General features: G+C 41.4%; 1 protein-coding gene across 1 annotated transcript in view; it reads right to left on the bottom strand.

The window, feature by feature from the left end:
- Positions 1-12,037, bottom strand: part of SCP2 (sterol carrier protein 2) — a 125,910-nt gene extending 113,873 nt beyond the window's left edge. The window contains exon 1 of the mRNA XM_080658018.1: positions 11,845-12,037. Within this exon, the coding sequence (XP_080514144.1) occupies positions 11,845-11,907 (63 nt within the window). The 5' untranslated portion in view covers positions 11,908-12,037. The remainder of the gene's footprint in view (positions 1-11,844) is intronic.
- Positions 12,038-14,841: the final 2,804 nt, after the last annotated feature.

Below are 14,841 nucleotides of genomic sequence, written 5' to 3' on the forward strand. Positions count from 1 at the left end.
CCAGTGTACCAACAGCAATCAAAGCTTAACTACACCAAGACTTTGCACTCAGCCCACAAAGGGGTGTACCAAGAGCGTCCACCTCAGGTGATTGGGGAGGCTGAGCTACTGGCCCTTATAGGTCACCTACCACACAAAGCCACTCCATCAATACAGGGAAGCAGCAAAATGCGGAGACAAACATGTCACGAATGAAAGAAATGGAGGAAAGCAAACTACTGGATGACACAGAGTTCAGAACCACATTTATAAGGTTACTCAAGAATCTTCTAAAAACCGCTGAGGAACTTAGTGAGACCTTTAAGGGTCTTAATGAGAATGCCAAAAAAATGGAAAAGGACCAGTCAGAAATTAAGCATACAATGTCTAAAATAAAGAATATACAGAAACTTAACTGTAGATCAATGTACCCCAAGAATCAAACCAAAGATCTGAAATATGAGGAAACAAAAAACACCCAACCAGAAAAACAAAAAGAAAAAAAGAATCCAAAAATATGAAGATAGTGTAAGGAGCCTCTGGGACAACTTCAAGTATACCAACATCTGAATTTTTGGGGTGCCAGAAGAAAAGAGAGCAAAATATTGAAAACCTATTAGAAGAAATAATGACAGAAAACTTTCCCTACCTGGTGAAAGAAATAGACTTACAAGTTCAGGAAGCGCACAGAACCCCATACAAGAGGAATCCAAAGAGGACCATACCAAGACACATCATAATTAAAATGCCAAGGGCAAAAGACAAAGAGAGAATCTTGAAAGCAGCAAGAGAAAAGCGGTTAGTTACCTACAAGGGAGTACCCATACGACTGTCAGCTGATTTCTCGGCAGAAACTATGCAGGCCAGAAGGGAGTGGCAAGAAATATTCAAAGTGATGAACAGCAAGAACCTACAACCAAGATTACTCTACCCAGCAAAGCTATCATTCAGAGTTGAAGGTCAGATAAAGAGCTTCACAGACAAGAAAAAGCTAAAGGAGTTCATCACCACCAAACCAGGATTACTTGAAATGCTGAAGGGTATTCTTTTATATATATATATATATATATATATATATTTTATTGATAATTTACAGAGAGGAAGGGAGAGGGATAGAGAGCTAGAAATATCAATGAGAGAGAAACATCAATCAGCTGCCTCCTGCACACCTCCCACTGGGGATGTGCCGGCAACCAAGGTACATGCCCTTGACTGGAACCGAACCTGGGACCATTCAGTCCACAGGCCGACGCTCTATCCACTGAGCCAAACCGGTTTCGGCTGAAGGGTATTCTTTAAGAAGAGGAAGAAGAAGAAAAAGGTAAAGATAAAAATTATGAACAACAAAATGACATCAAATACATACCTACCAACAAGTGAATCTAAAAATCAAGTGAATAAAAAATCTGAAGAACAGAATGGACTGGTGAATATAATAGAATCAGGGACATAGAAAGGGGGTGGACTGACAATTCTCAGGGGGAAGGGGATGTGAGGGGTGCGGGAAGCGATTGGACAAAAATCTTACACCTATGGATGAAGACAGTGGCGGGTGGTAAGGGCATGGGGTGAGGTGGGGAATCAGGTGGAGGGGAGCTATGGGGGAAAATAAAGAGGAACACCTGTAATAATCTGAACCATAAAGATTTATTTTTAAAAAAATCTCATAGCCAAAACCGGTTTGGCTCAGTGGATAGAGCGTCAGCCTGCGGACTGAAAGGTCCCAGGTTCAATTCCGGTCAAGGGCATGTAACTTGGTTGCGGGCACATCCCCAGTAGGAGGTGTGCAAGAGGCAGCTGATCGATGTTTCTCTCTCATCGATGTTTCTGACTATCTATCCCTCTTCCTTCCTCTCTGTAAAAAATCAATAAAATATATTTTAAAAAAATCTCATAAAACAACCATGTGGCCTAAAAATTACTCTGGAAGGAAATAAAAAAAAAGAGGTTTCCTTCAAAGGTCTAACTGTAATTAAAAATCTATATATTATGCCTTGAGAAGAAAAGTAAGTAATTTGTGTTTTTGCCTCCCTGACAAAGCTTATGTAAAGTTACTCAAAGACTAATAGCAGAAATTTAATTAATGTCATTTACTGTCCATAACCTAGGACAAGTTAAAAATAAACCTTATTTCAGATTGATTTAAATTGGCTAATTAAATTAAATGAATATTCATAAAAAACACCAGCCTACGTTCAGGGAATGGTATTAGCTGCCGCATTGAAAGAGATGTAATACCTCAGGCATTAACCATTTTTTCCAGTTCTGGAAATGCTGGATCTACTGCAGCAGGGGAGCAAAGGTCCTTCAAACCCCTTATATTTCAGCACAACAGGTAGAAATACAAGCTCTTATTTATGCCTTGACAGATTTTGCTACGGAGCCCATCAACCTATAGTGATAGTGCTTATGTGGTAAGTATGGCCAAAATTATTGAAACAGCTACTATAGGGCACACTAATTTGGAGGAACTCTTTCATTTATTTTCCAGCCTTCAAAGGGTTGTTTGAGAAGGACATTTCCATGTTTTATTGGCCATATTAGATCCCATTCTGGCCTTCTGGGTCCCTTGGCTGCAGGTAATGAGGAAGTAGATTGCCTCGTTGCCTCAGTAGAGGAGGTCACTCCATTTTCCATGGCACAGGCCTCACATGCCCTGCATCATCAAAATGCCTCTGCCTTGCGCAAGGAACTCCATATTTCATATTTACCGAGAGCAGGCTCGCCAAGTGTCAAGCAATGCCCTCAGTGTGTTATCCACCTCCCTGTGCCAGCATTAGGGGTAAATCCCCAAGTACTTAAACCTAATCAAATCTGGCAAATGAATGTCACTCAATAGTGGAAAGAGCCAAAAGTACTCTTAAAATGCAGTTACTAAAACAAAAGGGGGAGACGGATGTTAAGTGTCACCTCAAAACAAACTCAGTTGTGCTCTTTATACTTCAAATTTTTTTAATTGCGATGCAGAGGGTTGTACAGCAGCTGAAAGGCATCAGGCCTCCTGTACAATAGCCTCCACTGAGTTAGCCCGGTGGAAGGATGCACAAACCAGACAAGGGTTTTACCAGATTCAGTAATAATGTGGGGAAGAGGTTGTGTTTTGTATCTTTCCAGAAGGAGCAGTGCAGTCAATTTGGGTGCCAGAGCATTACATGTATCGCCACAATGGACCCAGAGATAATGGACTCCTTATCCCTTCGTTCAAAAGACTGAGAGTTGCCCCGATGACAGCAAAGTGGAAAAGGAAAATGATGAAGGGTACGCAAGGGACCGAGGTGCCAACATGGGGTCATCTGAAGAAGTTAACGACTGAAGTCCAGCAGATAGTAGAAAAGCAAGAAGTGAAAGCTACTTCCTCAACCATGTTTTTGGCTATGCTAGCATTGGTTAGCTGCTAGTCTTCTGTAAAGTCTTGTGCAGCCAAGTCCGAGGACTCTGTGTAAATATACACCAGCAGCAAAAGAAACTTTCATTTAGTAGCTAAAAATGTTAACATGTCTGTAGTTTGATTTCTCTCTTATTGCTGTGTTGCATTGGCATTGTTTTGTTATTATTTTAATAGCCAGAGTTTTGCTCTTGACATTCAAGTTTTAAAATAACATTTATGTAATTTGGTTTTTGCATTGGCATTGTTTGCAATTGTTTTAATATCAGAGCTTTGTTTTTGATGTTTAAGTTTTACTTTTATTATAGTACCTTAAAAACAAAAAAAGAGTGAGATGGAGAGAGCACCTGGGAAGGCACATGAGCATTTCTTTAATTATTGTCAGCTGAATCCAGTGGCACTGGCAAAGCCAGATCCTGGAAACATGCTTTGCCAGAGGCAGGAGTGTTGTCAGCTTGATCTTCAGCCCAGGTGCCAGGGGGTGGGTTTTGTTATTTAAATCCAGCCAAGCACCAGGAACAAATACGACTCAGGCCCACCCAAGAATGCGCATAATCTCCTTTGTCTTGACTTTTAGTAAAACTTCCTGGGTTTTGCTGCATAAAATAAACACGCTGTATTTGCTCTGGGTCCCTGTCTCTCCATCAGAGGACAGTGGTCCCACCCAGCCCCAGCTTTTTCCTTCCATCTCTGTGTCTGTCTCTTTCTTTCATTTTCTCAATCCCCAGTAGCCCTTCCTCAGAAACCGGACCGCTCTCTAGCCACGCTGGACACAGAAAAGAGAGAAATATTCACAGTAGATACTATTATTATCATCACTATTTTACCATTAAAAAAAAACAAAAAACTAGAGCACAGAGATATTAAGCAACATTAAGGACACACAGCTAATATGTAGTGGAGCTGAAACTTCAATAGTCTGGCTGTAGAGTAAACTCACAAGGGACCTTATAGGCATCTGGGTTTTATTCTGAAGACAACAGGTTTTTTATTTTACTTTATTTTTAAAATATATATATTTTTATTGATTTCAGAGAGCAAGAGAGAGGAAGAAAGAAATAGAAATATCAATGATGACAGATAATTATTGATTGGCTCCTGCCTGCATGCCCAACACTGGGGATGGAGCCTGCAACCTGGCATATGCCCTGACCAGGAACTGAACTGTGACCTCCTGGTGTATTGGTCGACACCCAACCTCTGAGCCATACCAGCCAGGCTACCGTAGATTTTTTTAAAAAGAGACTGGAATAAAATAATGAGATACTACTACACACCTATTACAATGGCCAAAATCCAAACAGTGACAACACAAAATGCTGACATGAATGTGGAGCAACAAGAACTCTCACTCATTACTGGTGGGAATGCAAAATGGCACAGCCACTTTGGAAAATATTTTGGCAGTTTCTTACAAAAGTAAACATTCTCTTACTACATAATCCAGCAATTGCACTCCTTGTTATTTACCCAAATGAGTTGAAACCTTATGTCCAATCAAAAACCTGCACATGAATGTTTATAGTAGCTTTATAATTGCCAAAACTTGGAAGCAAACAACTTAGTGGGTGAATGGATAAATAAACTGGCACATTCAGACAATGGCATATTATTCCATGCTAAAATGCTATGAGCTACCAACCCACAAAAAGACATGAACTTAAATAAATATTACTAAGTAAAGAAGCTAATCTGAAAAGACTACATACTGTGTGATTCCAACTATATGATATTCTGGAAAAGGCAAAACTATGGAGACAGTAAAAAGATCAGTGGTTGTCAGGTGTTAAAGGGAGGGAGGGATCACCAGGCAGAGCACAGAGGATTTTTAGGGCAGTGAAACTATTCTGTATGATACTATAATGGACACACATCATCATTCATTCGTCCACATTCATAGAATGTACAACACTAAGAGTGACCTTGATGTAAACTGAGAGACTTTGAGGGATAATGATGTGTCAATAGAGGTTTATCAGTTGTAACAAAAGTACCACTCTGGTGAAGATTACTGATAGTGGATGAGGCTGTGCATGTGTGGAGCAGAGAGTATATGGGAACTCTGGGTACTTTTGGTTCAATTTTGCTGTGAACCTAAAACTGCTTTGAAAAATAAAGCCTTATTTTAAAAAAAGGAAGGAAGACTAGAATTTTAGATCATTCTACATGCAATGTGGAAAATAATAAAGGGAGCAAGGCTGGAGCCAGTGAGACCAAATGGCATGATTCTGAAATAGTCCAAGTGAGAGTTGACTAACATAGCAGCACAGAGGAGGAAAAGAAGTGGATAGCCTTAAGAAACACAAAGAAAGTAAAATCTACCAAACTTGTGACTGATTAGATAAAGTGAAGTGGTTTGCTAGTCATTGTTTGTGATAAAGAAAGATGACTTTTAAATTTTTCTGACTGAAAACCACAATAAAATACATATTATAACACAACCCAGCAGACACATACAGTCCGCCCTTGGTACCCACAGGGATTGGTTCTGGAACATCACACACACACACACACACACACACACACACACACACACAGATACCAAAATCCACAGATGCTCAAGTCACATACGTTAAATTGTGTTGTATTTGCATATAAGCTACACATATCCTCCTGTGTACTTTAAATCATCTCTAGATTATTTATAATACCTAATCTATATATATAAAAGCCTAAGCAACCAAACGATTGAACTACTGGTCGCTCTGACACACACTGACCACCTTGTGGTCAGTGAACTCCCACAGCCAACCTCCCACAGTCCCTCTCCCCAGCCGGCCAACCTCCCACGGTCCCTCACCCCCCGGCCCGGCCGGCCCTGATTAGGACTGGGCAAGACAGCCCTGATTGGTCCGATCGCCAGCCAGGCTGAGGGACCCCACCTGTGCACGAATTCGTGCACCGGGCCTCTAGTACAATATAATGCTATTTAAATAGTTGTTTGTTGTATTGTTTAGGGGAAAATGGCAAGAAAAAAGTCTGTACATGCCCAGTACAGATACATCCTCTGCAACCATCATAGGCCTAACTACATAGTGCACATCAACTACAACAACATTTTTGGGAGAATATTTTTGATCTGTAGAACCAACATATATGGAGGACCAACTGTATATTCATATATAATTAAAGCAAAACTTTTATGAAATACTTATCCTTGTGATATTGGTACAATATTTTCTACTTTTAATTTTTTAAATGCTAGAGCCAACCTTCTAAATTGATTTCATGACCCCCAATGGGTCACAAAATCCAATGTGAAACACTGTACAGATATTTAACTTAAATGCCACACTTCATTGTGGTGCCAAAATGCAGCTGTCAAACTGCACCAAACCAAAATATTTAACATTTATTCCTGTCTCTGACCCATCCCAATTCTTCATAATCCCTGAATTCGGGAATCCTTCATAATTCCCTAATTCAGCATCCAAAAATTGTCCATTCCCCTTCTACTTAGTCTTCAGTTCACTAGTCACAATCAGAGCATTTACAGATAGCATGTATATAAAGAGTACTATGCTAGGCTCTAACAAGTAATAGCCATTAAAAACTAAATTACCAGTCATGTAGTAAAATAGCATTGCATTCCCATTTCTTACTGAAATCAAGAAAATTTTTTAAAAATTAGTCTGGCAAATAAACACATACATTATTACTCCTTAAAAATTTAAAGCATGTTTAGGTGGGAACTACCAAATGTCAATTAACAGTAGCTTGTATAAATTGTGATATGGTCACACTTTGGACGTTACATCCATGAGAATAAACAATCTATAACTACGCTTAAAATTATGGATGAACTCACAAACTAATGCTGAACAAAAAAGCCACAACTAATCTATGGCGAGCCTTTGCAGGAGAGGAGTCAGTGACTGGATGATGGCAGAGGGGGAATTTCTGAAACCTAAAGTAACCACATCGGATGGTCTGAACATAAAAATTCCTAACTAAAAGCGAGTCAATAGACAGGCTGGCTCAATTAAGGTAAAGACTGACTTTTGTCAAGGAAGATACAGGCCTTTTTCCACCCAGTCCCCTACCTACCTCCCCTCTGATAACCATCGGTTTGTTTTCTGTATCTATGAGTTTCTGTTTTATTTTGTTTCTTTTTTTAGATTCCACATGTAAGTGAAATCATATATTTTGTCTTTCTGTCCAACCTATTTCACTTAGCACAATCCCCCTAAACCCATCCACATTATCACAAATGGCAAGATTTTTTATAGCTGAGTAATATTTCATTGTATGTGTTTACCACATCTTCTTTTTCCACTCATCTATGGATGGACACTTAGCTTGCTATTTCTTGGCTATTGTAAACAATGCTGCAATGAACATAGGGGTGTATATATCTCTTTGAATTATTGTTTTAGGTTGTTTTGGATAAATACCCGGAAGTGGAATCACTGCTCCATTTTTAATTTTTTGAGGAAACCCCATGATGTTTTCCATAGTGGTGCACCAATTTACAATCCCACTAACAGTGCATGAGGGTTCCCTTTCGCCACATCCTTGCCAACACTTGCCATTTGTTGTCTTTTTTATAATAGCCAATCTGACAAGTGTGAGGTGATATTTCATTGTGCTTTTGATTTGCATTTCCCGATGACTGGTGATGTCAAGCATCTTTTCATGTGTGTGTTGGCCATCTGTATATCCTCTTTGAAGAAATGTCTATTCAGGTCCTCTGTCCATTTTTTAATTGGGTTGTGGGTTTTTTGGATGTTGAATTGTATAAGTTCTTTAAATATAGGATGTGGCAAAAGTAGGTTTTCAGTTATGAGTATGTGAAACTGTTTATTCTTGTATTATTATTTATTAATTACTAGAGGCCCGGTGCACAAAATTCGTGCATGGAAGGGGGTCCCCTCAGCCCAGCCTGCACCCTCTCCAATCAGGGACCCCTTGGGAGATGTCCGACTGCCGGTTTAGGCCCAATCCTGGGGATCGGGCCTAAACCGGCAGTCAGACATTCCTTTCACAATCCAGGACCACTGGCTCCTAATCGCTCACCTGCCTGCCTGCCTGGTTGCCCCTAACTGCCCCTCCCTGCCAGCCTGATCACCCCTCACTGCCTCTGCATGCTGGCCTGATCGCCCCTAACTGCCCCCTACTGCCGGCCTGGTTGCCCCCAACTGCCCCCTCCCTGCCGGCCTGGTCACTCCTAATTGCCCCCCCTTCCGGCCTGGTCACCCCCAACTGCCCCCTCCACCGACCTAGTTGCCTCTCACTGCCCCCCCTGCCAGGCTAATCGCCCCCAACTGCCCTCTCTGCTGGCCTGGTTGCCCCCAACTGCACTTCCCCTACTGACCTGGTTGCCCCTAACTGCCCCCCCAACCGGCCTGGTCACCCCCCACTGTCCCCCCTGCTGGCCTTGTCGTCCCCAACTGACCCCCCTGCCGACGTGGTCGCCCCACGCAGCTTGCTTATTCAGTCTCTTGGTCATCCCTCACTAACCCCCCTGCTGGCCTGGTCACCCCACGCAGCCTGCTTGTTCAGTCACTTGGTTGTCTCTCACTAACCCCCCTGCCAGCCTGGTTGCCCCATGCAGCCTGCGTGTTCAGTCGTTTGGTCATCCCTCACTAACCCTGGTCATAGGCAGCCATCTTTGTGAGGGTGTGAGGCCCAATTTGCATATTACCTCTTTATTATATGAGATTATATTACTTTCTATACAAACAACTATAAACCCCACTCTGTATTTTGAATATTAACCCTTGATTGTGTGTGTGTATATATATACATGTGTGTGTGTGTGCATATATATATGTAAAATTTGCAAATATCTTCTTTCATTCAGTTGTCCTTTCTTCTTGTTCATTGTTTAAACAATATGTGTGTGTATATATATATTCATATACATATATAGTTGATTCATTAACATTGGATCAAGGCCAATAGCACTGTAACTCATGTCTGAAATAAGTTTATCTAAGATTATTTTCTTCATAAGGCACATCACACCCTTCTTGCACTTACTAGTATATATACAAGACAGGACTTTAGGCTTGGGGACCATTTTCAAACCAGAGAGTGTCGGACCTGCATTGCCACCATGTGCCCACCATCCAGATATCATTGCTGACATGTGCACATAAGGAACTGTTTGACATTGAAACGGGGACTCAGAACTGTTGGACATTGAAATTGGGACTCAAACATTTTTTGTTATTATATGTTTATTTCTAGTCTGCAGAGGCAAGATTTTTTAAAGGAAAGAAATGGGGGAAAAAATAGATACAGAAGCAAAGAAGCATTGAACAGACTGTCAAACTACAGCGGGAAGGCAGGGGAGGTTGCGGGGTGGGGGGGGCTGTAAGAGATCAACCGAAGGACTTGTACGCATGCATATAAGCATAACCAATGGATACAAGACACTGCGGGGTTGGGGGGGAGGTAATGGCATGTACTGGGGGGTAGGGGAGGCCGGCGGGAGGTCAATGGGGAAAAAAAAAGAGACATATGTACTACTATTTGTAATACTTCAAACAATTTAAAAAAATAAAATAAAATTTAAAAAAAATAAAAAATAAATAAACAGTGAAATCACCAACAAAAAGAACAAAAATGCAAAAAAAAATGTGGCACAAAATAGATCATAATAGGGACACTCATTCACAGCATGAAAGCTAAAACAAGTACTGCATGGTCTTGTTTGACCTCAGCTGACTCGCTTTTAATTAGGAATTTTTATACACAAAGCACCACTCAAAATTTTGCAAACTTATTTCAGCTGTGATGTAAGATGTATCTCTTTCTGTGGGTAGTAGATTATCACACATTAAAGTAGTATTAAAAAGAGTAATTGGTTAATTATACAGTCCTAACTCCAAAGGCACCAAAATTTCTAAAAAGGTGAACACTTGAGGAATAGAAACAAGGTTGGAAAAATCTTGCACCAAGACACTGACCATCATTAATGTTTCTCCTCCTCATCCGTACTTCAAAATGTCCCTGAGAACCCTAATATACTGATGGTGGGAATGCAGACTGGTGCAGCCATTATGGAAAACAGTAGGAAGTTTCCTCAAAAAATTAAATATGAATCTGCCATTTGACCCAGTCATCCCACTTCTAGGAGTATATCCTAAGAAACATGAAATACCAATTAGAAAGAATGTATGTTCATAGCAGCACAGTTTACAATAGCTAAGATCTGGAAACAGCCCAAGTGCCCATCAGTAGATAAGTGGATTAAGAAGCTGTGGTACATTTATACCGTGGAATACTATGCAGCAGTAAAAAAGAAGGATCTCTTTCCCTGTGACATACCATGGCAGGACTTGAAGAGTATTATGCTAAGCAAAATAAGCCAGTCAGAGAAAGTTGAATATCACATGATCTCCTTCATATGTGGAAGCTAATGAACAAAACAGATGCAGACAGAAGCATTGAACAGACTGTGGAATCTCAGAGGGAAGGCTGGGGAGGGTGGGTGAGTGGGAAGTGATCAACCAAAGACCTTGTATGCATATATGCATAACCCATGGACACAGACAATAGGGTGGTAAAGCCTGGGGTAGGGGTCAATGGGGGGAGGGGGAGGGACATAATAGGGTGGTAAAGCCTGTGGGCTAGAAGGGGTCAATGGGGGGAGGAGGAGGGACATATTTAATACTTTCAACAATAAAGATTTAATTTTTTTAAATGTCCCTGAGAAGGAATCCAACAGGGAGTACATCAGTCCCCTCTTATCCTTGGAGGATCTGCTCTAAGACCCCCTGTGGGTCTCTGAGACCACAAATAGTACCTAGACCTAAATATACTGTTTATTTCCTATATATACATATCCAAGATAAAGTTTAATTTATAAATTAGGCACAATAGATAATAATAAAATAAAAATTATAACAATATACTGTAATAAAAGTTATGTGAATGTGCACTCGCGCGCTCTCTCTCTCCCACATAACCAAGATGGCTAAGTGCATGGCTGCTAAGTGACTAGGTGGGCAGTGCAATTTAGAACTTAAGAATTGTTTATTTGGGGGATTTCCCAGTGGCTGACGGCAGCTAACTGAAACCGTGGATAAGGGGGGACTACTGTATTCCTAGGAGTGCAGAGCAGGTGGCATTCGCCATCCACTTCCCTCTCGGGAGTGAGGCGGACCTTGCCTCCTCTGAAGGTCCACTCCGAGTCAAAGGAGACGTGGACTTGAGATTATCTTGCTATGTCCCTCACAAACTCTGTCGCGGGGATGAAATAGAATGAGGGAGAGGAAATGGGTGCATGAAAAACCGGGAGACACTACAATCCCTCAGACTCTACATCATAACCCACGCCAACTGCCACTCTGATGCCCCGAGGGCCGATGTCCCCAGGCGGTGGGTTGGAGGACGGACCCACAGACAGTGTCAGGCCCTGACCCGCGCCCCGCGCCTCCCCGTCCCCCGGGTCGGTTCTCCTCCGGGCTCCCCTGTCCTCCCCCGGACAGAGCGGAGCAGGGAGCCCGCCTCCCGGACGGCCGCTCCGTTACCTTGGTCATCCCAACTCCCACCACGAACACCCGGCGCAGGGGCCGGGAGGAGGTGATAGTCATGGCTCCAATTGTGCAGTCCTGTCGGCGGACAGACACGGTGTAGCGCAGCGGGGTGTTGTCAGACTGAAGCGGCAGGGGAGCCCCAGCTACTCTGGGTTTAAATTTCACCCGGACGAGAGGATGAGAAGGGGGAAGAGGGGAGGGGTGACAGGGCACCTGCGCCTGCGCGGAGGCTCGGCTGCGCGCGCAGCTTTGGGGGCGGGAGTGTTACTAGCAAACCCCACCCCCTTTTTTTTTTTTTTTTTTTTAATTGTAGGTTTATTAAAACTAGGTAGGGACAGTGAACTGCATGGATGAACCAGGAGAGTATTATGCTAAGCGAAATAAGTCAGTCAGAGAAAGACAAGTATCACAGGATCTCATGCATATGTGGAATCTAATGAACAAAATGAACTGATGAACAAAATAGATCTAGAGACATAGAAGCATGGAACAGACTGATGCATTTCAGAGGGAAGGTCCTCAGGTGGGGGGGCAGGAGGGGGGAGAGATTAACCGAAGAACTTATATGCATATATGCATAAATGGAGACAGATGATAGTGTGGTGAAAGCCAGGTGGGGGGGCGGAGGACAGCTGCAGGGTGGAGGGCGTCAATGGGGGAAAAAGGGGGGCATCTGTAATAATTTCAACAATAAAGATAAGTTTTAAAAATAAAGGTAGGGACAATGAAACAAGGAAGGGCTTAGAATAAGTAATAGGAGAGAACCTCGGTGGGGCTGCTTTGTCTCACTGGAGTCAGAGAAAAGGGAGCCTCGGAGACAGGTTCAGGGGGTTAGCCCAGGTCCAGCTGCGCAGGCAATTGTTCCCCTGGTTGCAAGTTTCACGGGAACCCTTAGACTTTAGGAGATGCAGCCTGAGAGGGGGGAGAAAGGCTTGAGCATGCCCTGGGAGAGAGAGAGCTGCCATGTAGCTCTTTGTAGACAAATATGCTCAATGTTATCTCATTTTTAAAATGGCATTTCATTTCATTCTGGCATTTTCCACATTCATAGACTTCACTGCCTCACCTCCCATATATACCTCAACTCATCTCAATTTTATCCTCAGTAATTGTATTGCAAAAATATTTGTGTCCTGGAGGGGTAGATCAGTTGGTTAGAGCATCAGCCTGATATTCCAAGATTGTAGGTTAGATTCCTGGTCAGGGCACATACAAGAAACAACGAATGAATGCATAAATAAGTGGAACAACAGATTAATGTTTCTTGCTTGCTCCCTTCCTCTCTCTCTCTCTAAAATGAATTTTAAAAATTAAAAAAATATATTTGTGAATGTGAATCCCTAGTGTGGATGAAATCCCTGGTGGAGGCCACATACTAAAACTGACAAGCTCAGGGGAGGCCTGCATGGTGGGCCTTACAAACTCAAGAGACCCAAAGTAACCACATTGGATGGTCTGAACATAAAAATTCCTAACTAAAAGCGAGTCAATAGACAGGCTGGCTCAATTAAGGTAAAGACTGACTTTTGTCAAGGAAGATACAGGCCTTTTCCCACCCAATCCCCTACCTACCTCTCCTCTGATAACCATCAGTTTGTTTTCTGTATCTGTGAGTTTCTGTTTTATTTTGTTTGTTTGTTTCTTTTTTTAGATTCCACATATAAGTGAAATCATATGATATTTGTCTTTCTGTCCAACCTATTTCACTTAGCACAATACCCTCTAAACCCATCCATGTTATCACAAATGGCAAGATTTTTTATAGCTGAGTAATATTTCATTGTATGTGTTTACCACATCTTCTTTTTCCACTCATCTATGGATGGACACTTAGCTTGCTATTTCTTGGCTATTGTAAACAATGCTGCAATGAACATAGGGGTGTATATATCTCTTTGAATTATTGTTTTAGGTTGTTTTGGATAAATACCCGGAAGTGGAATCATTGCTCCATTTTTAATTTTTTGAGGAAACCCCATGATGTTTTCCATAGTGGTGCACCAATTTACAATCCCACTAACAGTGCATGAGGGTTCCCTTTCACCACATCCTTGCCAACACTTGCCATTTGTTGTCTTTTTTATAATAGCCAATCTGACAAGTGTGAGGTGATATTTCATTGTGCTTTTGATTTGCATTTCCCGATGACTGGTGATGTCAAGCATCTTTTCATGTGTGTGTTGGCCATCTGTATATCCTCTTTGAAGAAATGTCTATTCAGGTCCTCTGTCCATTTTTTAATTGGGTTGTGGGTTTTTTGGATGTTGAGTTGTATATGTTCTTTAAATATAGGATGTGGCAAAAGTAGGTTTTCAGTTATGAGTATGTGAAACTGTTTATTCTTGTATTATTATTTGTTAATTATTATATTACTTTCCATACAAACAACTATAAACCCCACCCTGTATTTTGGATATTAACCCTTGATTGTGTGTGTGTGTATATATATATATATATATATATATATATATATATTATATATATATATATATATATATATAATTTGCAGATATCTTCTTCCATTCAGTTGCCCTTTCTTCTTGTTGATGGTTTAAACCAGTGGTCAGCAAACTGTGGCTCGCGAGCCACATGCGGCTCTTTGGCCCCTTGAGTGTGGCTCTTCCACAAAATATCATGGCCTGGGCAAGTTTATTTTGAAGAAGAGGCGTAAGAAGAAGTGTAAAAAATTTGGCTCTCAAAAGAAATTTCAATCGTTGTACTGTTGATATTTGGCTCTGTTGACTAATGAGTTTGCCAACCACTGGTTTAAACAATATGAAACAATATGTGTGCATATATATACTCATATACATATATAGTTGATTCATTAACATTGGACTTAAGGCCAACAGCACTGTAACTCATGTCTGAAATAAGTTTATCTAAGATTATTTTATCCATAAGGTATATCACACCCTTCTTGCACTTAATTATACCAGACAGCACTTCAGGCTTGGGGACCATTTTTAAACAGTGAAATCACCAACAAAA

The sequence above is a fragment of the Plecotus auritus genome, assembly GCF_963455305.1.
Source record: "Plecotus auritus genome assembly, chromosome: 2".
In the NCBI taxonomy this organism is placed as follows: Eukaryota; Metazoa; Chordata; class Mammalia; order Chiroptera; family Vespertilionidae; genus Plecotus; species Plecotus auritus.